The sequence below is a fragment of the Podarcis vaucheri genome (assembly GCF_965113315.1).
Source record: "Podarcis vaucheri genome assembly, chromosome: 2".
Taxonomy (NCBI): Eukaryota; Metazoa; Chordata; class Lepidosauria; order Squamata; family Lacertidae; genus Podarcis; species Podarcis vaucheri.
In genome coordinates, this window is record NC_138760.1 from 75250271 (window position 1) to 75277806 (window position 27536).

The 27536-nt window shown below is 44.6% G+C and overlaps 2 protein-coding genes across 8 annotated transcripts; both read right to left on the reverse strand.

The window, feature by feature from the left end:
- Positions 1-841: 841 nt before the first annotated feature.
- LOC309527702 (epidermal differentiation-specific protein-like) lies at positions 842-7596 on the reverse strand. The gene is made up of 3 exons (XM_082214593.1): positions 7476-7596; positions 4786-4941; positions 842-2423 (listed from the first exon to the last, which is right to left on the reverse strand). The coding sequence occupies exon 3, from the start codon at positions 2338-2340 to the stop codon at positions 1348-1350; it is 993 nt and encodes a 330-aa protein (XP_082070719.1). The 5' UTR covers positions 2341-2423; positions 4786-4941; positions 7476-7596; the 3' UTR covers positions 842-1347.
- Positions 7597-7639: 43 nt separating this feature from the next.
- Positions 7640-26623, reverse strand: LOC309527663 (NACHT, LRR and PYD domains-containing protein 3-like). Of its 7 annotated transcripts, none has more exons than XR_014217285.1 (8): positions 25694-26080; positions 21112-21400; positions 19348-19368; positions 16410-18126; positions 15080-15166; positions 14299-14466; positions 12918-13087; positions 7640-8263 (listed from the first exon to the last, which is right to left on the reverse strand). XR_014217285.1 is itself a non-coding variant. In XM_082214499.1 (7 exons), exons 2-7 carry the CDS (start codon positions 21380-21382, stop codon positions 12988-12990), a joined length of 2364 nt encoding a protein of 787 aa, XP_082070625.1. In that variant the 5' UTR covers positions 21383-21400; positions 26104-26623; the 3' UTR covers positions 12744-12987. The 7 variants fall into 7 exon arrangements, 4 of the variants coding, with proteins under 4 accessions (XP_082070625.1, XP_082070624.1, XP_082070626.1 ...); XR_014217286.1 differs by lacking the exon at positions 7640-8263 and adding an exon at positions 11843-12639 and having other exon boundaries at positions 12757-13087; positions 25694-26079; XR_014217287.1 differs by lacking the exon at positions 7640-8263 and adding an exon at positions 13619-13827 and having other exon boundaries at positions 12744-13087; positions 25694-26081.
- Between the last annotated feature and the right edge of the window lie 913 nt (positions 26624-27536).

A 27536-nucleotide genomic window follows, 5' to 3' on the forward strand; every position in this document is an offset into this window, starting at 1 on the left:
GGACTGCACTGTGAGTCATCTAATTATCTCATAACCTCTTGATGAGAGATGTGAAAGATGTAGCCATCTAAACATTGCTGGACCACAACTCTCACCATTCCTGATCACTGCCAAGCCTGGCTGGGGCTGATGGGTGTTGGTATTCAGTAACACCTGGAGGACCACATGTCAACCCCCCACCCCCCACCCCGTTCTTCATCATGCAGCCCTGTCACCCCCTTCTTGCTGGCATTCTGTGAGCCATTTCCGAAGAGTATAATCACACGCATATAGTTGTATTGAGATATTCACCAGTCTGGTTTAATAAGCAGAAAAGCATCCAAACAGCAGCTGGAGTCTAATACTGTACATGATGCAAAAATACAATGAAACAAAATTGGCAGAAGCATGTTCTCCAGAGTGCTTAAACATAGCAGTTAAGGAGGTGCGTATCTGCAACCATTCACCCTAGAAATCATTTTAAAAATCAGATAGGATTTAAGAAGCATAAATAGAACTGCGGACCATACAGAGTTGCTGTGGAGGCTTAATTGAGCATACAAGGTATTTATTACCAACCTGTGTCCTAACAGCTACTTTCTGTTGGATTCTCTCTGTTGGATGTCTTTTGTCAGTGAAGTGAGACTATTTTCTAGTTTGTTGTACTAACTGTGGATTCCAGATTTCTTTGCTATATATTTTTATATGAATTACACAGTCCTCCTGTTATCAGTTTGCCCTTCAGTTCCTCTTCATCAGTCCCTCGAAACCAGCATTGTCTTGCCACTTTCAGGAATTTCATCTGGTATAGTGCCTTTAATGTCTGCAGTAATAGCAGATCAAGGAACATGCAAGTTCTCTATTTTTTTTTTTAAAGGTAATGTTTTATTTTCTAGGACAGGTTACGTTCAACCAATCACAATGAACTAACACACACACACACACACACACACACAATTTCCCCACTCAGATACAAATATCTGCAAAATTAGAAGAGTGGGTTGGAAGTTTAAACTTCCATAAAAGTGCTGGGAAGGTGGGAAGCATACTGTAGACAATAAAATCCTAATTATTTTCTCTACATGCAAGTGGGTAAGGCAGGTGGGGCAGGGTAGAGGGAATGAACAGAGAAATGAGACAGTGAGAATAATGTTCCCATATATTCCGATATATTCAGTGCTGCTGTTAAAGTCTCGACACATTGCAATACTCCCCATTGTCCAGCCCCATCTCCCCATTTCTAGGTAATGGTCTTCCTCACAGGAAGGGAGAAATGCTCTTCTTGAATCTACAGCTGTTCATTTCAAAATGAAAGTGGGTTGTTGGCTGGCATGGTCATTTTGCTTTTGGTGATTACTGGTCCTCTGCTTAATTTTTCACTGATTTCATGCTGTATTTGGTGGTGATGTTGCGTCCTGACACACTACGATACTGCCCATTTTCCGTCCTTGATTTACCATTATTGGTGATGATCAGCTCCACAGGAACAGAGGCTGTGACTACCTTCATGATCACCTGGATATTCAATTCTGATTTTTTGGGGACCTTGGCTGGCATGGTCACCTCAACTTTGTTTACAGTAGTAACAGAGTCAATCTTTCCTTTTTCTACTGTCAGGTTGGTGCTCGGATCTATGCTTAAATTGAAACTCTCATTTATTTGAAGGGTAGGGACTGCTAATTTGAAGCTGTGGCTTGTGAATATTTCATAGGTTCGACTGCTGGTGGTGGTGAATGTCTGCTCTGTTTCCGTGGTGTTGATACAATTTATCTCATCAATCATCACATCTCTCTCACTCTCCAAGTTCATGCGGTCCCATAAGATCCTGCTAGTGATAACAGGCCGGCCACTTTTAAGGGGATACACGTGGGAACACTTATCATGGAAATGATACAAAGGGCCATAGTTATCAAGCTTCGTTCCTTCTCGAGCTATATAGTACCAACCACCTCTCCTTGGATGTTCATAGAGGAGCCAGGCACCTTTCTGGACAATATGGGAAGACGCCTTGTCATTGAAATACCCATAACTTAGGTTGGTTTCCTCTTTTATCACTTTGCTTATCCCTTCATAGTTAGGGTGCTCATAAAGTGTAATCTGAGGATCTTCCAAGTCCTCAGTGACTAGTTGGATAGAAGAAATGTTATTACTTAACTGGATGTGCTTATGTTCTCCTTCTTCATATGCAAAACCCACACCTTTATAGTTGGGATCCCGGAAGACCAGCCAAGGTTGTCCAATCACCTTAAGGGAGGAAATGCAATCCCCAAAGTCTACAGAACGTAGGTCAGGAACATTGCAAGTGAATTCTTTCCTGAACCCCTCAAAGTCTTCCTCTTCATAAACAATAATTTTATTCATCTTTAGCTGTTTGGAGAGGGGGAAATGGGCAACAATCTTTAGCAGGTCGAAGAGGGAGAAGTTTTCCTCAACAGGAATTCAGTCTGCATGAGAGGAAAAACAGAGAAACACACCCTTAGAAGCACATGTAGCAGCATGTACACATTTGACAGCTGAATAGGGGGATGTTATTATTTATTTATTGACAATATTTTTTACACACTTTTCAGGGCACCCTCACAACATGGCCTACAAGGCTCTAAAAAAGGGGCGGCTAACCTTTTCTAACCTGAGTCACACATTGTCAGCTATCCACCCCATGCCAGTGGTAGGTGTGCTCAAAATGAGTGTGGCTCACCTATACACACCTCCCTCACAGACATTCAGATGGACAGGTAAGTACAGAGAGATGCAGGAACATGGGGCTGCTTGCAAAGGTTTCCAAAAACCAGATGTTCAAAGAGCAGGAGGCTGTTTGAAAGCTCTTTGTAAACAACTGCTGCTTTTTAAACCTCCAATGTTCAGAAGTTTAAGGAACAACATGGGGCTGCTTGCAAAGGGCTTTCAAAGTACAAGACTTCAAGCATCAACTACTTGTCAAATTGGACCTGCCAGGTGTGGGGAGATTAAGATCCAACCCCCTCTGGCCAGAAAAGTTTCTCCAACCCTGCTGCAGACAATACTGAGCTAGATTGACCAATGAGTCTTGACTCAATGTAAGGCAACTTCCTATGTTCCTGTGGTTACTACGCTCTTATAAGCTTTTGGTGCCAACTGAAGGCCTATTCACTGCCCCAGATTGAATCTGTGGCTGTGTATGCATTACCATTTACTCTAGTTCTACTGCGCAGCCACCATTGGTGTTTGAAGCAGAGTACGCATGACATTAGCCACAATCCATATACATCCTGTAACTACTTGAGAAATACTGCTGTTTGGTGTGTTTTCCCTCTAAGTAGCTCCTATTTGGTTTTAAAATGTAAGCTGCAGTTAATCTGAGGTACATGATTGAGACATCTGATACACAAGCGCAGATGACAGCTTAACTGAATACTTTGGAGGGGTTTTGCAGACATGGGGACAAATCAGATAATATGCACTGGATGACGAAATCGCTGCCCCCTCTCTGGTGTGTACACCACCATAAAAATATGTCATGAAACGCTGGGGTGGGAAGAATGACATTTAAGCCACTAATAGGTATTATTTGGCCTGTGCATTTGCTCATGCCTGCTTTATAGATTTTAGAATTACAATTGGATCATGTTTTATTAGTATTGTACCCAGCTTTGGGATTAGTTTATAATAAAAAGTGGGAAACAAAGTTTATGTATGCAGGCACAGAGCACGCAGACATTCTTACACACACACACACAGGCAGTCAAAAACATGCACTCATACACACATGCAGGAACACCGCATATTCTCTCTCGTACACAGACAGTGTCCTGCTCTTCTGCCCCGTTATGGGGAAGAGAGAAGAAAAAACTTTCTTTTGCATTCTCAGAAGGGAAAGAGACAGCGTCCCACCCCACAAAGATGTCCTGTTGCCAGGTTAAAGGACTGCTTAAAGAATCAGTGGAGAAAAGCAGCTTCTGTGTATGCTGCAGTGGAGCCCAGTTCTCTCTTTCCCATAGGAATCAACATACACTTAGTTTGAATATTCTTTTGAAGGTCCTCATTTATAATCAGCCTGTTACGCTCCTACCTATACGAAGGGGTTTCCTAAAGAGTTGCTGAGACAGATGCATTTATTTCATAAAATTTATGAAAACAGCTTGGTTGTAAAAAAACAAAAAACCCTCAAAGTGGTTTACGAAATAGGAAAGCTATTTATCCCAATGGGTGGGAAATTGCAACATTACTTCTCTCTACCTTGGTTTTTAGCCACTGGGGCATGTTTTTGCCCTTTACAATCTGTCTCTGCTCTGTTCTGTGCTACAGGCAGCCGAACCTTCTGGCATTTCTGCAAACCAAGAGAAACACATGAGCCAAGTCTCATGTTTCTGCATTTCAAACAACCTAGAGCTTGACATGCATTCATGTAAGAGCATATATCCTGAGAAGAAGTGGGGAAAGTGAGAGATGTGGAGAAGGGTGGAAAGAGGGAAAGAGGCTAGAGAGGGAGGAAAGAGTATTGAAAAGATAAAATGGAAAATAGGGAACAAGAGAATGGAGCTGAGGGAAGCTGAGGAAGAGAAAAGGAAGCAGACAGAAAAAGTAACCAAAGAGGTGAAAAATAGAGGGAAAGGCAGCTGCTGTGCTCTGGCAGCTCCAACTGCAACTTGGCCTACAGCTGCCCCAGGACTTGTGCAGGTAACAGTAAAATTATTATCATCATTAACATCACTGGTATAGCCTTAATTAATAAAAGTAAAACATTTATGCGCACATAGAGATAAACTCCCCATCCCACACTTTTTTGGTGGCGAGCTACAAGCCTGTGCGAGAGATACTTGTACCCACCTTGTTGGGCGATCTGCACAAGCAGCCAGCCTTTCTCAGCAGCCTGGAGCTCTCAGGAGTCCTCCTGCTAGGTTTATATAAGGCGGGCATGTAATAAATATGGAACCAATTAGGATGTTGTAAGGATTGCCTCCGCCTATTAACATTGCAGCCAGTCTGAAGAATGCAAGTAAAGGAAGAATTTCAGCACAGCCCAACCCACAAGCTGTCAAGAGACAAATCCTGGAGCCAGAATTTGACCGATTTATGAATTCAGTTTTCTCGCCAATCTGTATGAAAACCAACATGTGTGCAGCTCCATTTGCTTTCAGACAGAGGCAGATAAAAATGTGCTGCTCACAGGCAGATTTTTTGCTCTGTTCCTCATCAGTGAGAGAGAGAGAAAGAAAGAGATTCCATCCTTCTAATTTCACTTACAGTTGAGGATAACTGGGGAAGAAAAAGAACAGTATTGAGCTTAACATACTCTGCTATTTTGATGGACAGAGTTCAGCTGAGGGTTAACTCAGGGGTAGGCAACCTAAGGCCCGGGGGCCGGATGTGGCCCAATCACCTTCTCAATCCGGCCCGTGGACGGTCTGGGAATCAGCGTGTTTTTACATGAGTAGAATGTGTGCTCTTATTTAACATGCATCTCTGGGTTATTTGTGGGGCATATGAATTCATTCACCCCCCCCAATATAGTCCAGCCCACCACATGATCTGAGGGACAGTGGACCGGCCCACGGCTGAAAAAGGTTGCTGATCCCTGGGTTAAATCATCACTCTGCTGCTGCTTCCTTCCCACTGCCCTCTGATGAACAGTGGGAATTTCTAGGTACACACTGCAGCTCAGCCTGCCAAACTGGTGTCCACTAGATGTTTTTGACAGCAACTCCCAGCAGCCCCAGCCAGCATGGACTTGCTGGAGTCGAAAAACATCTGGAGGGCAACAATTTGCCGCCCACAATAAAAGAAAATGAGGAAAATGACAGTAGCTGGTTACTTACTTGGTATACGTGCCAGAAGCAATGAAGCTAGCTGCACAATTCTGCCAGCCAAAAACGTTTTGTCAACACGTGAGGACAATCCTTTCCTGGACCGATCGTGCTTCTACTTCCAACCCATGTGGATTCTATAAATTATGGGCATTTCTCTCACACACATAGCTACAGGCTGTTTATTTATTTGTTTATTTTTCTGCACTCATGTCCCATTATTCTTCCAATGAACATATATGGTTCTTGACCATCCCCATTTTATCCTCACACCAACTGTGCAAGATAGATTAGGCTGAGAGATAGTGACTACCTAAAGGGCACCTAGTCTAGTTCATGACTGAGAGGGGATTTGATTCTGGTTCTTCCCAGCTCTAGTCCAGCACTCTAAACCAGGGGTCAGCAACCTTTTTCAGCTGTGGGCTGGTCCACTGTCCCTCAGACCATGTGGTTGGCTAGACTCTATTTTTTTTTGGGGGGGGGAAATGAACGAATTCCTATGCCCCACAAATAACCCAGAGATGCATTTTAAATAAAAGCACACATTCTACTCATGTAAAAACACACTGATTCCCAGACCGTCCGCAGGCTGGATTGAGAAGGTGATTGAGCCGCATCTGGCCTCCGGGCCGCCTACCCCTGCTCTAAACACACCACTGGCTCCCCTCCCCACAAACTTTCTGCTTTCTTACTTGAAGAGAAGGCCACAATATTCGGGGGGGGAGAGGGGTTTCACTGAGCTAAACCTCTGGTTACTCCCATTCCTGAAATTCTGTTTGTGGAATTCATTCAGGGTCTAGACATTGGGTCACCTGAAATTTCCCACAGCATCAAACCCATTTTGGAGAAACATCACGAGTGCCACCTAGTGGGGTTGCAGATTTGCAGCTTTTTTATTGGACTTTGTAAGGCTGTTCACATAAGAAAACAATTTTTACTATATTCCAGAAAGTTTCAACTTTTTGAAACATTTTGCAAATCATCGTCATGCACTGTACCTTTCAAATAATAATATTTTAGAGTAACTTAACAATAAATAACCAGTCATTTCTAATATTTCTAATAAAGGTAAAGGTAAAGGTACCCCTGCCCGAACGGGCCAGTCTTGACAGACTCTGGGGTTTGTGCGCCCATCTCACATCTATTGGCCGGGGGCCAGCGCTGTCCGAAGACACTTCCGGGTCACGTGGCCAGCGTGACAACGCTGCTCTGGCGAGCCAGAGCCGCACACGGAACGCCGTTTACCTTCCCGCTGGTAAGCGGTACCTATTTATCTACTTGCCCCCGGGGGTGCTTTCGAACTGCTAGGTGGGCAGGCGCTGGGACCGAGCAGCGGGAGCGCACCCCGCCGCGGGGATTCGAACCGCCGACCTTTCGATCGGCAAGCCCTAGGCGCTGAGGCTTTAGCCCACAGCGCCACCCGCGTTTCTAATAGTATGCCAATAAATTTGAATTACTGAGCAACTCCAAAAAAACATGCAAGCTACCTGCTTAGTTCACATCACAGCTCCAGCATTTATTTGAGAATATACCTGCACTGATATTGGACTTCATGGGCATTTTCCTTGAAATCTGTAGTTATAATCTGTCTGAGTATTCTAACCAACACCCATTTCCATTCCTTCTCTGTTAATTCTTGTCAAATATTTTAGCCCCTTTTTATAAATGTTCCAGTCTTCTTATCCAATTTAATAATTATAATATAGGCCTTACCAATTAAACCCTTATCTTGTTCTGATGCTAATAATATTTCAAATTCTGTTTCCGCTCTCAAAGGTCCACATTTCCTTAATAAACAATATGGTGCTTCTCTTATTTGAAAGTACTGATTCAACTGCAGAGAAAATCAGTCAACGTATTAGTAATTTTTACATAGTATTTAAACCCGCTGCCTAGTTGTTGTTGTTTTTTATTCAGTCTAGTTCTGCTTTATACAAAGATGTAAGATCACTGAGCACGTCGTCTGCATGTGAAATGATTTCATTGTAAAATAAGGAAGTATGAGGAGACAAAAGCAAGGTAAATTTATTCTTTAACTTATACCAAACCGATACACTGGTAAAAACATATTCATAGAATTGTAGACTTGAAAGGGACTCTGAGGGCCATCCAGCTAAAGAAACATTTTTAAAATCCTTTTTAACTTCTCTTGCAAGCCTGAGCTAATTCTGAGCTTTGGCCCACGTGACTTCCCCCCTGCAACTGTTGACTACCTATGTATCCTTCGTAATTTCTCCTTTCTTCCATTTCTTATACCTGAAGCTCATCTGAAAGCTCCTTATGCAGCCACACCAGTTTCTTTAGATGCCTCACACTTTAATTTTTTGTTGGAATGGTGCCTTCAATATTTTACCTTTAAGAAACTCCTATCCATCTTGAATTTCCTTCTCTTTGAGTATATTTTACCATTGGATGTCACACAGTAGTTCCTTCGGGTTTTTGAAATCAGTCTTCTTAAAGCCTAGAGTGCGTGTCCGACTACACTCAGCTTTCCTTTGACTCTGTATCATGAAACAGAGGAGGACATGATCACTTCCTCCCAGGTTTCCCTGTACTTTCACTTTATTGATCAGTTCCTCCCTTTTGGTGAGGACCAGGTCCAAGAGAGATGACCCCCCCCCTTTGTTGCTTATTCCACCTTCTGGGAAATGAAATTGAGGCAATGGAGGAATTTGTTTGACCTTACATCATCGGCAGAGTTTGAGTTCCAGCAGATATTTGGGTAGTTGAAGTTTCCCATGACAACTGTATCTCATCTTTTTGAATGTCTGGCAATATGCTCTAGGAAGACATTATCCAAGTCCTCAGTAAGGTCACTGTTGTTTCCCTCTTCTACAATTTTTACCCAGATGCTCTCAATCTGCCTTCCATGCTCCAAGTCATGGACCTCTTCACAAGTGTACACATCCTTTACTTATAATGCTACTCCCCCCCTTCCTGTTTGATCTTTTCCTTTTGAACAGGTTGTCCTCTCAATTTCTACATTCCAGTCATGAGTCTTATCCCATCAGGTTTCAATAATGCCTGTTAAGTCACATTTGTATCCTGTATTATGAGCTCAAGTTCTTCTTGCTTGTTTCCAATACTCTGTGCATTTGTGTAAACAAAACTGAAATCACGAGTCATCCCCCTGCACGCTGCTGCCTCTGTCCCCTTCCATAGAGAGTCACCTGCCGCCACCACATCTCTCCTTTCTTTGGGGAACCACAGAAGAGTACGGACAGTACTCTATTAGCAATCTGTGCCCTGTATTCTTCTTTAACAAAGGATACAAACAAAAATGCTTGGACTGATGGAACAATCAGAATAGCACAACTGCTCCCATGGTATTAAAAAACTTAAAACAAATTGCGGTCATAAGAGTAAGGTGCTTCCTAAAAATATTTAACTGAAGGCCAGGATAAAGAGTTACATCATCAGCCTACAATGGAAACTGTATAATGAAGGTGCCAGACACATCTCTGTGGTAAGGGAAGCCTGCAAATTAGGGGCTGCCACAGAGAATGCCTTCTCTCAAGCCACTCCCTGAAAATTCTGAAAAAGTTGAACTACCAAGAGGGGCTCCTTGGTAGAGAGCCAGTGTGGTGTAGTGGTTAAGAGCGGTAGTCTCCTAATCTGGGGAACCGGGTTCGCGTCTCCGCTCCTCCACATGCAGCTGCTGGGTGACCTTGGGCCAGTCACACTTCTGTGAAGTCTCTCAGCCCCACTCACCTCACAGAGTGTTTGTTGTGGGGGAGGAAGGGAAAGGAGAATGTTAGCCGCTTTGAGACTCCTTAAAGGGAGTGAAAGGCGGGATATCAAATCCAAACTCTTCTTCTTCTTCTGCTATTGAGCAAATGGGTACCTTCCATGCAAAATGGGCTGCTCAATATGTCCCATTCATTTCCCAGAGATACTAGCACCATCAAGCAGGCAAGGGTGTAGCTGGCACCCGAAGCGGTGGGGGCAGGGCAATCCATGCACTGGGGCGGTTTCGGCAATCCGCCCAGAGGGGTGGCGTGGTGAGCTGGCCATGGAGTTTGCCTGGTGGACACAAGCCCCATGCTGCCATTTCAGGCAGCGCAGGGCCCTGAGCCACATCACTCCCAGGAGCATAGCTGTCAACCTTCCCCTTTTTTTGCGGGAAATTACCTTATTCCAGCGCCGTTTCCTGCTGCTTCCCGCTGCTATCCCAGATTGTTAGATATCCCGTAGACTGTCCCCGGGACAGGTGAGGCTGCTGATCCCTTATTTTCAAATCTGAAAGTTGACAGCTATGCCCAGGAATGATGCATGGCTTGGGAATGCTGCAGGCCAGGCCCCATGGTAAGTGCTGACCCCCGTGGTGTGCCATTTTGTCACCCCCCTCAAGGATGACACCCGGGGTGAGCCACACACCCTGAACCCCCCTTCCTATGCCCCTGCAAGCAGGTACTCCTGCTATCTCTTCAGCTGGACGCCATGAATCACTTCCTAAGGCCATAACTAAGGGGAAATGAAGGCACCTGTGTTTCAGTTGTGTAATTCAAATTGAAAGCTGTTTTAGTGTCTTTCTGCTGAGCACAATTGCAACATTCCATAAGCACACTGGGGCTGTCTCTTTTATGATGGATGCTTAATATGACCCAACAATCATGACCCAACAGTTTCTGAGAACAGAAATCCCCAGGGAAGCACAATAAAATGTTACAGCTGCTTTTAATTAAAAGCCACACTGTTGCTGCCACGTTCAGAAGAAATGCAAATGTTTGCTGGGGATGCTTTTCTAAAGGCACCATCTGAGTGGAAGAACAGCAAGTACAGATGACTAGGCATTATCAGGGGTAGCACCCAGGCTATGGACCTTCATCTCCTTGAAGCCACTTTAGGCTGAAATCGTCCTATGTTCTGATGGCAATGCAAAACACTTCCTGCCCTGCCTTCCACCTCACTTCCCATGCTTCTCTTTATGGGTTAGTAATAAGGGGAAAGAAGATTAGGCACACAACAACACACATCCCACTGATTTCAGCAAAAGCGATTTAAACATTTTCTTAACTCTCCCACTAAAAATGCTTTACTTTGACTGAAATGTGTCACTTAAGGGTGGGGGGAAAGGTTAATTCTTATCCCAATCTGTACCTCAGCTGGGATTTTAAAATGTTAAAAATATGGTTTTATTGTCGGATGCTTTTATTGTTAATCACTTCCGGATGTTTAATGGGAAGCAACTCATACATTAAATAAATAAATAAATAAATAAATAAATAAATAAATAACAGTGCGCTTTTTCTTAGTTTTAATGTGACATTTTGCCATTTATTTTCATGGATATGCTCTACTTATTTTATATTTTGAGTCATTATATTAGTACTATTAAAATCCACAAATAAACATTAAATAAAATACACAGAAAAAAATATGAAGGAGGCAAATAACATGCATGAAGGAAGCGATGTTCATAAAAATTAGCAGATAATGCCAAGCTGTAAAGGGTAGCTAAGACCTTAGAAAACTGAAAAAGGAACTGAGATTTTCATGACAGGGCAGAGAAATACTAAAAAACTAACAATGAATTTCAGCAGAGATAAATGTAAGGTTCTGTATTTGCACAAATATGTCATTTATTTATTTTAAGGAATGAGGATGTGTGATACCTGAGTTGATAATGGTACATGTGAAAATGATCTATGGCAGGCATCCCCAAACTCGTCCCTCCAGCTGTTTTGGGACTACAACTCCCATCATCCCTAGCTAACAGGACCAGTGGTCAGGGATGATGGGAATTGTAGTCCCAGAACATCTGGAAGGCCGAGTTTGGGGATGCCTGATCTATGGTTTCTACAAGTTAACAGACTATGTTCTTGGAGGACCATAGAAAAGTCCTCCTGGATAAAGCCAATAGCCCATCTAGTCCTGAATCCTGTTCCCACAGTGGCCACACAGTGCAGGAGGATTCCATGCAAACCCCTTCCTGATTCACCCCCTCCATGTAATACACTCACTGTTACTATCTATCAATATACAGCTCTGCAAATTATTTTGACTAGGGTTTGAACAGGACCTGGATTTGTTGTAGGGTTGCCATGTGTCCTCTTTTTCCAGGACACGTCCTCTTTTACGTGGGAATGTAAAATAAGTGTCATCATAGCGATCCAAAGTTAAAAAGTAGAAGTTGGCAAATGTGTCCTCTTTTTTGATCTTCAAAATATGGCAACCCTAGAAGATATCATAACATGGTTGCCAGCTTTCACATTAGTGGACAAAAATTGCAGGACTTGTAATAAAGCTATGAGAATATTTAGTTTCTATCCACTCATGGAGATGTGAGTAGCCATAACACCTTGCTTCTTCATCTCATTTTAACAACTACAACTGCCTCAGCATCTTGTCAGCTCCCTTGGCTGGGAAGTGTGAAGAACAGCAAAAGAGCCTCATTTTGTCTGCCCTTAATCACGTCCAGCTGAGCAACAGCCTTTCTCAACAGCCTTTGCTTTAAGAACAGCAAAAGCAGCTGGAAGAGAGGAGCTTTGTGTGACCTGGGGAGGGGGGGATCTTTTAATAATTTCATAAACTATGTGCCCCTGCTGCTCAATTTGATCTTTTTACAAGAATTTTTATGTATTGCGGTATCTTATGTATTGTAATTTTGCTGTTATCTTTATAATTTAAGTAATGATTTATTGTAATTGTTGATAGTGGATTTCTATTTAATTGTTATTTGTTGGTATTTTGAAATTTAATTTTATAGGGTACTATTATATTCTAATGGGACTGTTGAATATTACTTTATTGGATATAAGTTGTTGATTTTAAGCCAATTTTTTTATTTGCCTTATTTGTGTTGGATTGGATCGTTAATAAAATGTGTGATCTGTGTTGTTTAATTTTGTTGTTTCTTCAGCTTGTAAACTGCCTTCTGTAGAGCAATATAGAAAGGTGGTATACAAATTAAAGTGAAATTAAAACAAGGCTGCTAGGTTGAGTAAGAAAATACTAAAAAAATAATAATCAGATAGCTGATCAAAGTGCTTACTTTTTTAATCCAGTGACGGCTCATTTCATCCTTCCTGTTTAGGAAGCATTTTCAACAACTAAAGTTGGCAGCTCTTCATCTGAGCCTGAAAGCTGCCTTTCTTTCTTTTCAAAAAATGTTCAGCTCTAGAACTCCCATCCTGCAGCTACAAGCACGTTTACCTGATTCAGTACAATCCTGCCCTTTGGTAACATGACTGCTGTTGATCCAGAGCATACAAATTAGAATGTGTCACAGCCACAACAAAAAAGGACGTCCTGACTCAGTTAACTTCTTCTCTTGCTGTTTCAAGCGTTTCCTTCCTTTTTCACCAAATCCATTACTACCCAACCTGGAAGAAAAGGAAAGATAACCAGAAATGAGTACAAATGAATACAGTGGTACCTCGGGTTACATACACCTCAGGTTACATATGCTTCAGGTTACAGACTCCGCTAACCCAGAAATAGTACCTCGGGTTGAGAACTTTGCTTCAGGATGAAAGCAGAAATCGTGCAGCGGCGGTGCGGCAGCAGCAGGAGGCCCCATTAGCTAAAGTGGTGCTTCGGGTTAAGAACAGTTTCAGGTTAAGAACGGACCGGACCTCCGGAATGAATTAAGTACTTAACCTGAGGTACCACTTTACCAGGATCTGAAGCTGCAGTTTTTATGAGTGGGCTGCAATGCTACCTTCTGTCTTCATATCCTATGATATGAAGTGAGCAGCAGAGAGAGGAAGGATCCAGTGATTTAACTTAAGGTAATGAAGTGAGTGATATTTTTAAGGGTATGCAGGAGCTGGACATATGTGACTGAGGCAGGGGAAGGGAATCTCAGGCCCAAAAGCCGAATGCAGCCCTCCAACCCTCAAGACTCTCCTTACTTAGGTTGTATTTCCTCTCTCCCGCTTTCTCACTGACACTGTTCCACACCCTCAAGTGTGTTTGCTTGGCTGCAATGTATCCTTGAGGCATGCAAGAAGCATCATCGCAACTTTTTTCTTTCTTTACTTCTCTTCCTATGTCCAAGACACCATAGCTTTAATTGAATCTGGCAAGTCTGTAGCATGTCTTCAGTCCGCCAGGAACAAATCTGGTGGAATGAACTGGGTGGTTACACAACTATCAATCTCTATGTTGGACCTAAATGAGAGCAGGAGGAGAGCGTGCTAGCAGAATGGAAAGTTTTACTGGCTTCAGCTTTTGGCCTTACATCATGTGCTCAAACCATTTTATTCCCATGTAAAGGAACTGGAAACAGCAATTTCCCTTTCCTTTTAACCACCCTCTCTGTTTCTGGATGGAAGTGTGTGTGATGTCAGCATAAGTGTGTGTATTTGTTATGTTGGAATCTGCTTATAAAGAGCAAACTCTTCTGGTGACAAGTTGTAAGGTCAGATATGCTCTGAGAAACCTACCCTTAACCCTTTGCCATTCAGTCAAAATACTCCTCCCATCCTGCCACTTCACTTCTTTGGCCTCAAGAGCAATAACAGCAAAGCAATCCTATCAGTTTCCCGGAAGGCAAAGTTAGTTCTCTCTCCCACCCTTTATCAGCACTTACGACAGAACAGTCAGGCTGGGACAGGTCTCCATGAGGTGGCGGATGAAAGGCACAGAAACCTCTGAGAAGGAGTTGTCTTGAAGGTTTAGGGTGCGGAGCGTGTGGCTGGTGCTCAGAATAGTGCAAAGTTCTTGGGCGCAAGCATCTGTGAGGTAATTCTCATCAAGACTGGCAGGGACAAAATGGACGCAAGGTCATAGGCAGATCACACACTACATCTAAGCACTATTACCCTTTCCTCAAAGCTTTGGTGAGAACAGTCTCAAAGGAATATATAGTTACAAGCAAACTATTATTCAGTCTACTTCCAGAATTTAACGTGCAACTCGAAGCCAAGTTGCCAGCTTGAATAGTCAGTATGTGGAATACCTAGCATTCCTCTTTCCTCATTGCCTTATGTGCCAGAAGGCATATTAGGAAGCTACTGAGCCAGAGTGCTTTCCTCCCCCCACTTTACTTGGAAGTGGGACTTGAGCAGTCATTAAGAGGAAATTATAAGGAGATGAGCTCTGTATCTCCTGGAGACAACTTGTCTGCTGATGTGGAGCTGTCCCTGGTCCTGTTGGTCTTGTTCCCAGACCTTACTCTGTCTTTGCATCCTGCTCTCAGCACCAGTGTCTGGCTACTTGTGCCTAAAAACCCTTCCCACTGTGGAATTTCTCTCTCACCGCCAGATAGTTGCACCCAGACTCCCACAGACCCTGCACCCCATTGGAAGCCCACAAAGACGTCATGCATACACCCAACTTTTTGTATGTGTCTCTGCTCCCTTGTTACTTACTTTAGAGTAGTCACATTACAGTCTAGTTCCTTCAGAGTGGCACAGAGAGCATGCACTCCTGAGTTTCCAAGTTTGTTACTTCCAAAGCTACAATGAGAAAGAGAGAGAATGAGAAAGATGAAAAAAGATTCAGGACTGATTCTTCAAAATCTAGGAGGAATATAAGAAGTTGGGTCTGCATAGTTGGAATTGGACCATCCAATGTAGAAACTTAATAGCTCACACAGAAGTGTGAAATCTCTACTTTCTTATGAAAAGAGCAGGCTTCTAGCCATTTACAGAGAAATACTTGAAAATTAGGGATTACGAAAAGTTTGTGTATGAGGAAGTGGTTTTTTGAGGGTGCTATGGGCAAGAAGGATCCCACGCTCTATTCCCTTCCTTGCCCCTACACACTTATTGCTCCTACACACTTATTGCTCCCCAATGCGTTCCTTCTGTTCTCCAACCATAGTACTGGTTCTGGTCCAAAAACAACCACAAGCCAGAATTCTATCATAACTAAAATGTAGCTGTAATACACAGTGGAATCTATGGAGTAATTTGTTTTGACTGAACACACAGAGATTTCTAATTGCAGGTTTTTGAGTTCTGTGAAAATCTAGATCGGCCAAACAGATGGGCACTCTTACCACAGTGCCAACCAATTTTAGGTGTTAGAGAACAGAACAAAGCTTTTATGGAGAAGGCTGGCACCTGTGTACTTAGCGGAAAAATAACACACCTTCCATGCACTCCTATGCATAGCTACTGAAGGGTCCTATTGAGTTCAAGGAGATTTACACCCAGGTAGGTGTGTATGGGAATATAGCCTTCATTTCCTTATTTCAAACTTTCTATTGAGAAATAGAATGGTGACCAAGAACACATTAGCTACACCACCATCAACGTTTATTTTTCCAAGCCCAGTATGCATCTCACAACTTCGTGCATGACTTAGGATTTTCAAGCCAGGGAAACCAGGGGCTTTTTGCCTTCCTGTGCATACTATTCTAGACAGGGGGACAAGAAGACTGCATGAGCTTTTGAGCCAAAGATGGAGACTGGATGGGATTTTGAGCCATGGTTACTGACAGCAAGGCATTTATACAAGGCATATATTGCCACATTTATTTCATATGGTTTCAGAAATGGTGAAGAAGTGAATACATGGCTATTCCACCACTACAACACAGTGTGCTTGAGTCTGGGAGTGTCTATCCTCCTTTGACAAGTAATCCTGGTAACAAAGGGAGAAACAAATCAGTGCCCAACCCAAAGGCTCTCCACTCAAATCCTGAAATGCCTGGCATTTGCTGTTCCTAAAAAACAATATGATGGCATCACTTACTTTAAAGTTGTACAGTTTTTTATTCCTGGAGCCAAAGCTCTCATGTGGTAAGACTTCAGCCTGCAAAACGTTAGATCAATGGAGTGATCCTCAATTTTACTGTGCTGTAAGCAGAATGCCAAAACCCTGCAGTCCAGCACCGAGAGCATCTGCTCAGAAAGGTTAATATTCTGGAAATGATGCATCACACGGTTTGCAAATTCTGCTTCCTGGGTCTCAAACAGGCAGTGGAAAAACTTCAGCAGGCAATGACCTTTCCGAGGAGGCTCCTCAGTCGCCACTTCTTCTGCTCTCTGAAGCAAGAAAGGCTTCACAAGGTCAGATGTCTTGCACTGCAGAGTCTGCTCAAGAAAGATGCGCACCTTTTCACTGCTCAGGCCAAATACGAAGCATACTGTTAATGTTAAATGCTCATTGCCTGGCTTCTCACACTCAGCTAAAAGTGTCTTCAAGTCCCCCATACTGTTATCTGAAACTTCCATTGAGTCCTTCTGCAGAATATACCACATGGCGGCAAAAAACTCCTGGAAGCAAAGATGGAGAAAACTGTACAGGTTGTGCCGGCCAACCCCCCTCTGGAATGTTCTTCTGTCTAGAAAGAGGTCTTTAAGAGCAGAAACCTCCAAATGATGCTCCTTGAGATCCTGCTCCTCAAAGAGGATTTTCTGTCCCAGGATGCCAGCCCGTGCCAAGGAACAGAGCCTTCCAAGCTCATTCAGAGAGGAGTTCTTCCATTTCGCAGAATCATGCTTAAGAAGATTGTGAGAAAACTGTACAAAGACTTTTGTTGTGGTGTCCAAGGTGTCTGCAATCTCGTCTTCAGTTTCCAGTTCAACTCTGATGACAGAGCAGATGATCCAGCACACCATGGGGATGAAGCAGATGGTAGAGACTGCACTGGTATTTTCAATGAATCTCAGTGCTAGGTTGGCTTTCTGGTCATCTTTAAAGAACTTGAAAAAATACTCACGGCGACCTTTCTCAGTGAATCCAAGAATCTCAGCAAATCTCGGAAACTTCAAGCACCCATGCAGCCTCTCTGCAGCACCAGGCCTTGTGGTGATTAACAGGTAGGATTTGGGCAAAAGCTTCTTTCTCAACAAGCTGCTCAGAACACCCTGTATGGACACCTTTGAATAAGGATCATCACAGAAACTGTCTCCTATGAGCTCTAAGGAGCAACAAAGCTCATCAAAGCCATCAATGATGAAAAGCAGCTTTTCAGGGTGGGCTAAAATCCCTTTCACTGGGGCATACATGTCTTGACACTGATCTACAATAAGGTCAGCCAGGCTGCTGGCATCTTCAGCAAGGCTTAGTTCTCTGCAGCGAATACAGAACACGTAGTCAAAGACGTCCTGGTACAGCTCCCCAGCAGCCCAGCCCAGCATAATCTTCTGCACGGTCATCGTTTTACCAATACCAGCAGGTCCTTGCAACACCACAGTTCTTGGGGCTATTCCCGATTCATCAGGTTCAAAAAGGCTTTGTATATCAGTTGATGAATAATTTGAACTGTTGGTTTCCAAGATGTCCATGTGCAGCCTGCCAGTAGCAACCAATTCATGTTCCCTCTGCTTCTGAGGCCGGTGTTTTTTGATGATAAGTAACTCTATATAGCGGGCATTTAATGGGGTGCTCTCACCAAAGAGACTGTTTCTGTCCTCTGTTAGCAAGTATTCTTCCTTCACGTTCTCAGCATACTTTTTTTTGTAATCTAGTATAGACAGAGAGAAGGATTAACCACCTGCCATGGCATTGCAACATGCTTGCCTGATGCCAGGCCCCCCTTGATTTCCCAGTGGTCCCTTGTCTATGCAGACCCTCTGAGTTAAATAACTTTTCTTTTGCTCAAGACTACCAAGGTCTGTGTTTGCAAGTTTGCAGAGTTAATAATAATAAGAATAAGAATAATAGTTTATACCCCACCCATCTGGCTGGGTTTCCCCAGCCACTCTGGGCGGCTTCCTACAAACTATTAAAAATACATTAAAACATTCAAATACCCTGAATCAGGCATACCGTTTGCCTGAACTGTTTCTGAATTTTTCCTATCGTTGGGGAAAACCTAAACTAGCATACATCTCTTTCACTTTGGCTCTACTTTATGGGATCTGTATTTCCCCCCATCATAAACAAGATATATATGAAAATGTACTGACTCATGGGCATGTCAAAGTGCACAATGCTGGTAAAAAAGTGTCTGTAGTCACAGAGGGGAAAGTGGGTGTGGTCAATTTGTGTCTTTGTTTATTAGCATTGGAAAGAACAAGTTTTCAGAAAAACCTTTTGGCATCAAAAGGTTACAGCAGGGGGTGTCTGGGAGTGATCAGTATTTTAAAAAATAAATAAAAAGTCAACTTTGAAGGGAGGGGCTTGGGGACACAGAAAACCTTCTGGCATCACAGGTATATCTGTAGGAGCAGAAACTAAACAGATTAAAAAAGAAAAGGAGGGGCATAGGAGCGAGCAATTAAAGAAAGCTTACTTAAAATAAAAAATTCAAATGTGGTGGAATCTTTGGGAGCCACAATCCCAATCTCTTGGGAGGCCAGACGCTGATCACCACTGACCATTTTAGAGCTCATCGGCAACGCTAGAAGAATAACTCTAGTCCTGTTCTGTCTAGCACCAGCTCTCTATTACCACTCCCTCCCCTCTTAATACTGGTACAGTGCAATATTCCCAAATTAGAGAGCGATGCAAATACTTACATCTTCCAGAGGCCATGCTTACCTGATATCTGCAGTTATGCCTCACAATCCTGTGGTTATCCACTTTTGTTTGCTTTTCTCCTTCAAACATATTCTACAAATTACTGAGCCTCAAGAGTCTTCTTGGCTCTCTAGGCTGCTTTCGAAAAGTTATGACAAGGGAGCCACTTATCTTGAGTTCTAGACTAAAACTTACAGTGGCTTACGATGAGGTGCTTACATACCTTGAAATTGCTTCCCAACCTCTGGAAAAAAAAAAATAACTGGTCAGACATTTTTGTATTGCGATCAGTAGGTTTTTAATTCTGGTGCTCATAATGTATAGGAAAGTTGAAAGGATCACTGTACATACCAAGCCCCTTCCTGAAAATCTGAGTTCAGGCCAGCTTTGAGACAGGCTTTGGGGCTTTAGGTCAACTAGCATTTGGAATCAAATTCAGTTCAATATCATCTGCATCACAGGTGGCCAACCTGCAGGATGGCAGCCCCATGTGCCCATCCCAACCCTATTTTATGCAGCGCCCACCATGCCTCATCCCTCCATCTGATCAGAGTTCTTTCCTTCCTTTTCATTTCCTCCTTCTTCTTGCCGTTTAAAGGTCTCTCCCTCCCTTTGCTATGTAGTTTCAGAACAAATGGAAGGAACTGTATTTTAGCAAATGAAAGTAAACTGACGGTGTTTAAAAACATTTTGCTTGGTTGAATGGCTTGAGGAAAGTAAGCCCCCCCCCCCAAGCTATCTGAGAACATTTTGGAAGGTTTCTGTCAGAAAGGAATTCTTTTCACTTGGGCTGTGTCTACACCAGGGCACTAATGTGAACACGAGTAATTATCTTCTCTGTGTGTATATGTATGCCTTCATCCACAGAGGAGCAATTTCAATTTTATGCCTCTAAAATCTATCTCAATGTTTCCAGTCCTCAATAGCAGTGGGGCTTGATGGGATGTACTGCACTGTATGTTGCTGTCCCTGTCCCCTCAGTTAGTACGTTCCTGCCCATGATAAGTTCTGGATACCTGAGGTCCCTTGTGGGAATGCAAGCAGGTATTTGTTTACCCCTACATGCACCTTTTAATTTTTTGTAAAAAAATAAAAACTGAAATACAAGTTTTAAAATATACCAGATTTACACAGAACAGTCAGAAATAACTTTTAAAATATGTGTGTGTGGCTCCAAGCCAGGAAATCTAGGCCACCTGTAGGCTTGCTCAGAGATATGTGTTCACCTGTGTGCACACGTTCCAAATTATTTTATTTTATTTTAAAAATAACAAGTTTTCATATATACCAGATTTTCACAGAAGAGCAGTAAAAAATAAAAAATAAAAAATGTGTCACCCCAAGTCTGGAAAGGATTTGTGTGAAGGGCTGCTGTTTCCTTTCCTCCCCTTTTCCCTTCCAGCCTCTTGCTACCTGCAATGGCAATTTTTGTTTTGTGCCAGAGAACTTCCACAGAAAGGAGTCACTTTTGAAAAATAAAAATAAAAATACAATGAACTTGTAAAATTGTGAGGTGAGCAGAGCTAGGGGTGGGTGAACAGCCTCTAAGCCATGAGTAGGCAAACTAAGGCCCGGAGGCTGGATCCGGCCCAATCACCTTCTAAATCCAGCCTGCGGACGGTCCTGGAATCAGCGTGTTTTTACATGAGTAGAATGTGTCCTTTTATTTAAAATGCATCTCTGGGTTATTTGTGGGGCCTGCCTGGTGTTTTTACATGAGTAGAATTTGTGCTTTTATTTAAAATGCATCTCTGGGTTATTTGTGGGGCATAGGAATTTGTTCACGTATAAAAAAAATCAAAATATAGTCCGGCCCCCCACAAGGTCTGAGGGACAGTGGACTGGCCCCCTGCTGAAAAAGTTTGCTGAGCCCTGCTGAGCCCTGCTCTAAGCGATTATTAACTATACTGAACTGCAGTCAATTATATAGCACATTATATCTAGGTGAGTACAAATCCATACCATCTAGGTGAGTACAAATTCATACCCTTGCTGAGTTTAGAAGCATTGTACTTGAGACCAATGTCTTCAAAAATAGTTATCATCAGGGCAGCAGCTTCTTCCTCATAAAACTCAACCAGAAGCTCCACCATCTTCTCCCGAGTTGCTTTCTCCATCCGTCCAAGTGGAATATTCTTACCCCCGGGAGCTGCTGCAGTACGCAACTTAAACTTAAACTTCTCAAAATCTTCTTGGCCAAGATCCTCTAAGGCGTCTAGTAGGAAGTCCTGCATTGTGGCTCCTCCTCCTGACTCCATCGCCAGCTCACAGCCAGGCTGCAAGCAAAGAACCAGAAGAAAAGATGTCGCCTGCCCATCATGCAGTAACTCACACGAGAAAGGCCTCTGGAATACATTTTGTAGGTTTCCGGGTGGACAGAAGGGAAGGGAATAACACTGACATCGCATACCGACTTTAGGATCCATGTGTGGGTCTTTACCGTACCCATATTACACAGAAGCAGTCCACCTAGCCATCCACTCCGTATTTACATCTGTCACTGCATATTTCCAAAACAAGAACCACTTTGGAACTGTACTGCCTGAACAAGGGATGTAAATCTGCAATCCAAACCCATTTATGTGGGACAAAGTCTCAGTTAATTAAGTAGGACTTACTTCTGAAAGATGTGGTTAGGATTGTACTACAGTGGTACCTCGGGTTACATATGCTTCAGGTTACAGACCGAGAAATAATACCTTGGGTTAAGAACTTTGCTTCAGGATGAGAACAGAAATCGCGCGGCGGCAGCAGGAGGCCCCATTAGCTAAAGTGGTGCTTCAGGTTAAGAACAGTTTCAGGTTAAGAACGGACCTCCAGAACGAATTAAGTACTTAACCCGAGATACCACTGTATTAATCATGTTCTGTAGAAGCGTGCAGCAAGGATGTTTTTGCCCGAAATTGGGTTTAAAGGGTTCACAAGATGTGTGGCAGGCTGGGAAGCTTTTGCTTTTGACCCAGCCCTCTAGGAACAAGCACTAGTGAGGTCTCATCAGCACCACACCTTTAAATAAGCATTATCCCACTTAAGTCAGTCCTTACTTCCCTCAAAGCAACCTGGGAAGGAACCATAGCCTGTTAAGGGCGACGAGAATTGTTAGGAGACGCCTGTTCCCCTCATGGAGCTACAGTTCACAGAGCAGTTCTAACAATTACTTCCTTTTCCCAACAAACCCTGGGAATTGTAGTTCTGTTTGGGGAACAGGCATCTCCTAAAAGCACCCATAACAAACTACAGTTCCCAGGCTTCTTTAGGGGAAGCCACAACTGTTTAAATCAGGGGTGCCCAAACTTTTTTCAAAGAGGGCCAGATTTGATGAAGTGAGCATGCATGAGGGCCGACCAGAGCTGTTGAGCTTTTTTTAGGATTTTACCCCAGAACATATACTGCCATGGGGGCCACATTAAATCGACCTTGTTGGACATGCCTGGTTTAAAGCATGGGTGAGCAAACCGAATCTGGCCCAATCGCCTTCTGAATCTGGCCCGCAAATGATCCAGGAATCAGCGTGTTTTTACATGAGTAGAATGTGTGCTTTTATTTAAAATGCATCTCTGGGTTATTTGTGGGGCATAGGAATTTGTTCATTTTTATTTTTATTTTCAAAATATAGTCTGGACCCACACAAGGTCTGAGGGACAGTGGACCGGCCCCCTGCTGAAAAAGTTTGCTGACCCCTGGTCAGTGGCGTAGCGTGGGGGGTGCCAGGGGTGCCAGCCGCACCGGGCGCAACATCTGCGGGGGGCGCGAGTCCAGAGGGAAGGGACAAGTTCCTTCCTCCGCCGGGCTCCCCGCCGCCACCGCCAGCCTTGCGCCGTAGCGCGCGCGCCCCCCGCCGCCGCTGTGCTCCACTCACTGCTCGCAGGAGGAGCAGCTGCTGCAGCAGCGCCGACGCCTGGCCGGGCACAGGCAGCCTCCGCACCCCGACGCCATCCCCTTCCCCCTTTTTTTCCAGAGCTGGGGGAGGGGGAGGTTTTAAAAGGGGGTCTTGCATTGGCGATCCTGCAGCACTTTGGGCTGCACGACGCGAGCGCGCACCACGGATCAGCCACGACCCCACCCCGTGCATTTCCCGGGGAAAAGTGCTCCACGTGGGAGGCGCGTTTCCCCTTCATTCCCACTCGTGCAAATCCTCCTTGGGTTCCCTCCCCCGTCTTTCCTCTCCCTACCTCACAAAAGCCTCACCTCGTCGCCTCCTCGCTGCCTCTCACCTCCGCAGGAGCGTTTCCCTCCGCGGAAGAAGGAGCAGGGCGCTTCTGCAACTTTGGATTGCAACTTCCTGCTTCCCTGGGAAACAGAGCCCGGCCGGGTCAGTTCTCCAGCGGAGGGCCACTTCCCCCCTCCCTCCCTCTCTGCAACCCTTGCGGCCCCCCCCTGCGTACTACTTGCAATGCAACTTCCGCACTCCATGCGCTTTCATAGAATCTGTCGAGCTGGAAGGGAGCCGAGGGTCATCTAGTCCCACCCGCTGCAATGCAGTAATACGCCGCTGCCCCCTACAAGGGATCGAACCTGCAACCTTGGCCTTATCAGCGCCGTGCTCTTAAACTGAGCCATCCGGGCTCCCCTTTCCCCCACCTTCTTGCGTACCTGAACCTGTCCGCGTTTTGCATTCTAACACTTGCAAGCTCCATCCTCCAGCAGTTCCCTGACGCCGGCTGCGCTTCCTTTCAGGCCAATACTTGGCAGCCATAAACTCGCACCGTGTCCAATATCCTATAAAAAGCATTAATCGGAATACCTTGCAACATTTCATCAAAGAAAATTGAGACGCCCTATTCCATAATAATAATAATAGTAATAATTTTATTATTTATACCCTTCCCATCTGACTGGGCTGCCCCAGTCACCTTGGATAAAAATATAATAAAACATGAAACATTTAAAAAAAACTTCCCTTCAGATGACTTGTGAAGTTGTAGAGTTACTTATCTCCTTGGCTTGGGGGGTGTCTAATAAAAATAAAAATAAATTATTTATACCCTGCCCATCTGGCTGGGCTTCCCCAGCCACTCTGGGCAGCTTCCAAAAAAATATTAATACGTCAAACATTAAAAGCTTCCCTAAACAGGGCTGCCTTCGGATGTCTTCTAAAAGTCTGGTGGTTGTTCTTCTCTTTGACATCTGGTGGGAGGGCGTTCCACAGGGCAGGTGCCACTACTGAGAAGGCCCTCTGCCTGGTTCCCTGTAACCTCACTTCTTGCAGGGAGGGAACCGCCAGAAGGCCCTCGGCGCTGGACCTCAGCGTCCGGGCAGAATGATGGGGGTGGAGACGCTCCTTCAGGTCTACTAGGCCAAGGCCGTTTAGGGCTTTAAAGGTCAACACCAACACTTTGAATTGTGCTCAGAAACGTACAGGGAGCCAATGTAGGTCTTTCAATGTAACTTCATACATTATTATTATTGTTGTTGTTGTTGTTGTTTAGTCATTTAGTTGTGTCTGACTCTTCGTGACCCCCTGGACCAGAGCACGCCAGGCACTCCTGTCTTCCACTGCTTCCCGCAGTTTGGTCAGACTCATGTTTGTGGCTTCCCCTCCCCATCCAGCTTGGTTTTCCTAGCCACTCGGAAACCCGAACCCTATGGAAATAGGGATGTCAAGGTTGCAGGTTCGATCCCCGCACGGGACAGCTGCGTGGTCCTGCATCTTTCCTCAGGGCCTGCAAGACAGAGCTGTTCCACCTGGCCTTTGGTTTGGACTCAGTGGGACCCTTATGTCTTCCCTCCCCTTACAGCTTTGATTTGTGGGCTACTTTTAAAATGAGGCTGCTTTTCAAATTGCATTTTAACCTGTATTTTAAATTGGTCCCTCCCCCCATTATGTTTCTATTGTAATTTTACCGGTGTTAGCCGCCCTGAGCCCGGCTCTGGCTGGGGAGGGTGGGGTATAAATAAAATGTATCATCATCATCACCATCACCACAGGGGGTTGGACTAGATGACCATCGGGTCCCTTCCGACTCTACGATTCTATGTTTCTATAAAGTCAAGTGTTACCGGAAAAATCCAAGGGCACGCTCGCACTCGAGTGCTAAAATCCACGGGTTAGGGGGCGCAAATTACTTGCCTTGCCCCGGGTGCTGACAACCCACGCTACGCCACTGCCCCAGGTTTAAAGTGACGTGGTACTGCTTTAAATCCTTAAAGAATGTCAAAGAAATAAACAACTACAGTATCTGACTTTTAGAAGACATCTGAAGGCAGCCCTGTTAAGGGAAGCTTTTAATGTTTGATGTTTTCTCATGTTTTTAATATTCTGTTGGGAGCCGCCTAGAGTGGCTGGGGAAACCCAGCGGGATGGGCAGAGTATAAATAATAAAATTATTATTATTATTATTATTATTATTATTATTATTGATGGGGTCATAATGAACTAGAAAGAAATCACCTACTACTCAAAAACAAGTTTGGTTTCTTGCCACAACCCTTTCTCCCCCGCTCGCCCTTCTGAGCAAAACACCCCCAGCTTTTCAGAGGCGCTCTACAGCTCGGCTTCGGCCATTATCATCCGCCAGGTCCTGCCTGAACTGTTCCTTCACAAAAGGTTTCTAATAAGTCTTTCTCACCAAATGCCCGTCCCTCTCAGCTTCCCCTTCTCCGCCCCTACAGGAAAACACCTCCCATTCCGCCCAGCCGCCAGGCGGCCTTGTCAGGCGCGACCCTCCCGCCACCCCGTCCATTGCGACACGAGCGGGGCGGGGGTCGCATTAAACAGCTGCCTCGCCGTTTATTCAGTTTCAAGTGGCCCCTGTGGCCCCATTTCCCCCGCCAGGCTTGGCCCCACCGGCGGAAACACTCCGGCGGGCTGGAAGGCGAGCACATTCCCGCCACCACCCAGGGGGAACTTTCTTCCCAGCTCCTAATGGCGCCTCCTTTCGCCGCCCACGACCTGCTCGTTGCCGTCTCTAGGCAAGGCTGGCTAGCGTTGCAGAGGCATTTAGGGCGGGGGGGACAGGACGATGGGCAGCAGACTCACCTCTCCGGAGTCAGTCCAGGATAAAGAAGCCGAGCGAGAAAGTGAAAGTGACGTGGCTCAGGCGGCGGGGGAGGGGGAGAGAGGTGCCCTCAGTCAGGCTTTCGATTGCATATCAGGCATGGCCAAACTTGGGCCTCCAGATATTTTGGGACTACAACTCCCATCACCCCTAGCTAACAGGACCAGTGGTCGGGGATGATGGGAATTGTAGTCCCAAAAAACATCTGGAGGGCCAAGTTTGGCCATGCCTGGATATGCAGTGCGGATAGAAGCCTTCGCCAACCTGGTGCCCTCGAGATGGCATGCATTGCGACTCCCATCAGCCCCCAGCTGTCATTGGTGTTCTGGTTTGGGGTAATGGGAGTTGTAGACCCAAACGTCTGGAGGGCAACAGGTTGGCAAATGGTGGTGTGTATGTTGTTGCGCGCCCCCCCCCCCCATTTCTCTTCCAGGCCAGCGAGCGTTTTCGGTTGGTGGCACAGACCATTTGGGGCTCAGCGTAAATAGAAACTGCACTCTTTCAGGTTGTTTTCTGCTGCTCCAGAGAAGCGGACACGGAGCAATGGATCCAAACTACAAGAAAGAAGATTCCACCTAAACATTAGGAAGAACTTCCTGACAGTAAGAGCTGTTCGACAGTGGAATTTGCTGCCAAGGAGTGTGGTGGAGTCTCCTACTTTGGAGGTCTTTAAGCAGAGGCTTGACAACCATATGTCAGGAGTGCTCTGATGGTGTTTCCTGCTTGGCAGGGGGTTGGACTCGATGGCCCTTGTGGTCTCTTCCAACTCTATGATTCTGATTCTATGATTCTATGGGACGTCTATTGTTGAAAAGGCAACTTAATAAAACAATAAAACTGGTAAAAAATAAATGCAACTTAATAATTATTTACCACCCTCTGCCCTAAAGTCCCAGGCAGGTTACAGCATTAAAGGCAACATTTAAAACAACCACTCACCTATTTGTCTATAAATAACATATTCACCTTGGACTTTACTTCTGCTTAACCTAGGGTACCCCTCTGCCAGATATTGTTCGACTACAACTCCCATTGCCCCTGACCTTGCTGGCTGGGGCTGATTGGAATTGTAGTCCAACAGCCAGAGGACAGTGTTGGCTACCCCAGCCTTGTACTTTCACTAAGGGAAAGGCACAACTTGCACAGAATACTGTACTCTAATGATGGGTTGTGTCATTATCAATGAATTGCTTGCATTTCAGAAAACATTCTATGACTTCTTGTCATCATGAGGAATTTAGTATCACTGAATCAGTGTCTTTGTTTCTGAAAACCATTGTTCTGATTCCTATTCTGAAATAAAATGCAGTTTTCTTAATCTTCATTCATCCAGGATTGACCAGTGCCTTTTCCTTCCATGCAGACTTTCCCCCTTTATTTTATTTTATCTCTTTATGTGTTTCCCACTTTCTTT

Excerpts from the sequence above, each read along its gene's own strand:
- LOC309527702 (XM_082214593.1), bottom strand. The coding sequence starts at position 2,340 with ATGAATAAAATTATTGTTTATGAAGAGGAAGACTTTGAGGGGTTCAGG.
- LOC309527663 (XM_082214498.1), bottom strand. The coding sequence starts at position 25,807 with ATGGACGGGGTGGCGGGAGGGTCGCGCCTGACAAGGCCGCCTGGCGGC. Across the intron at positions 19,369-21,111 it reads TGCTTCTAAACTCAGCAAGG|AGGTTGGGAAGCAATTTCAA; the intron begins GTATGAATTTGT and ends TTTTTTTTCCAG. Across the intron at positions 18,127-19,347 it reads GGTTGGGAAGCAATTTCAAG|ATTACAAAAAAAAGTATGCT; the intron begins GTATGTAAGCAC and ends TGTCTATACTAG.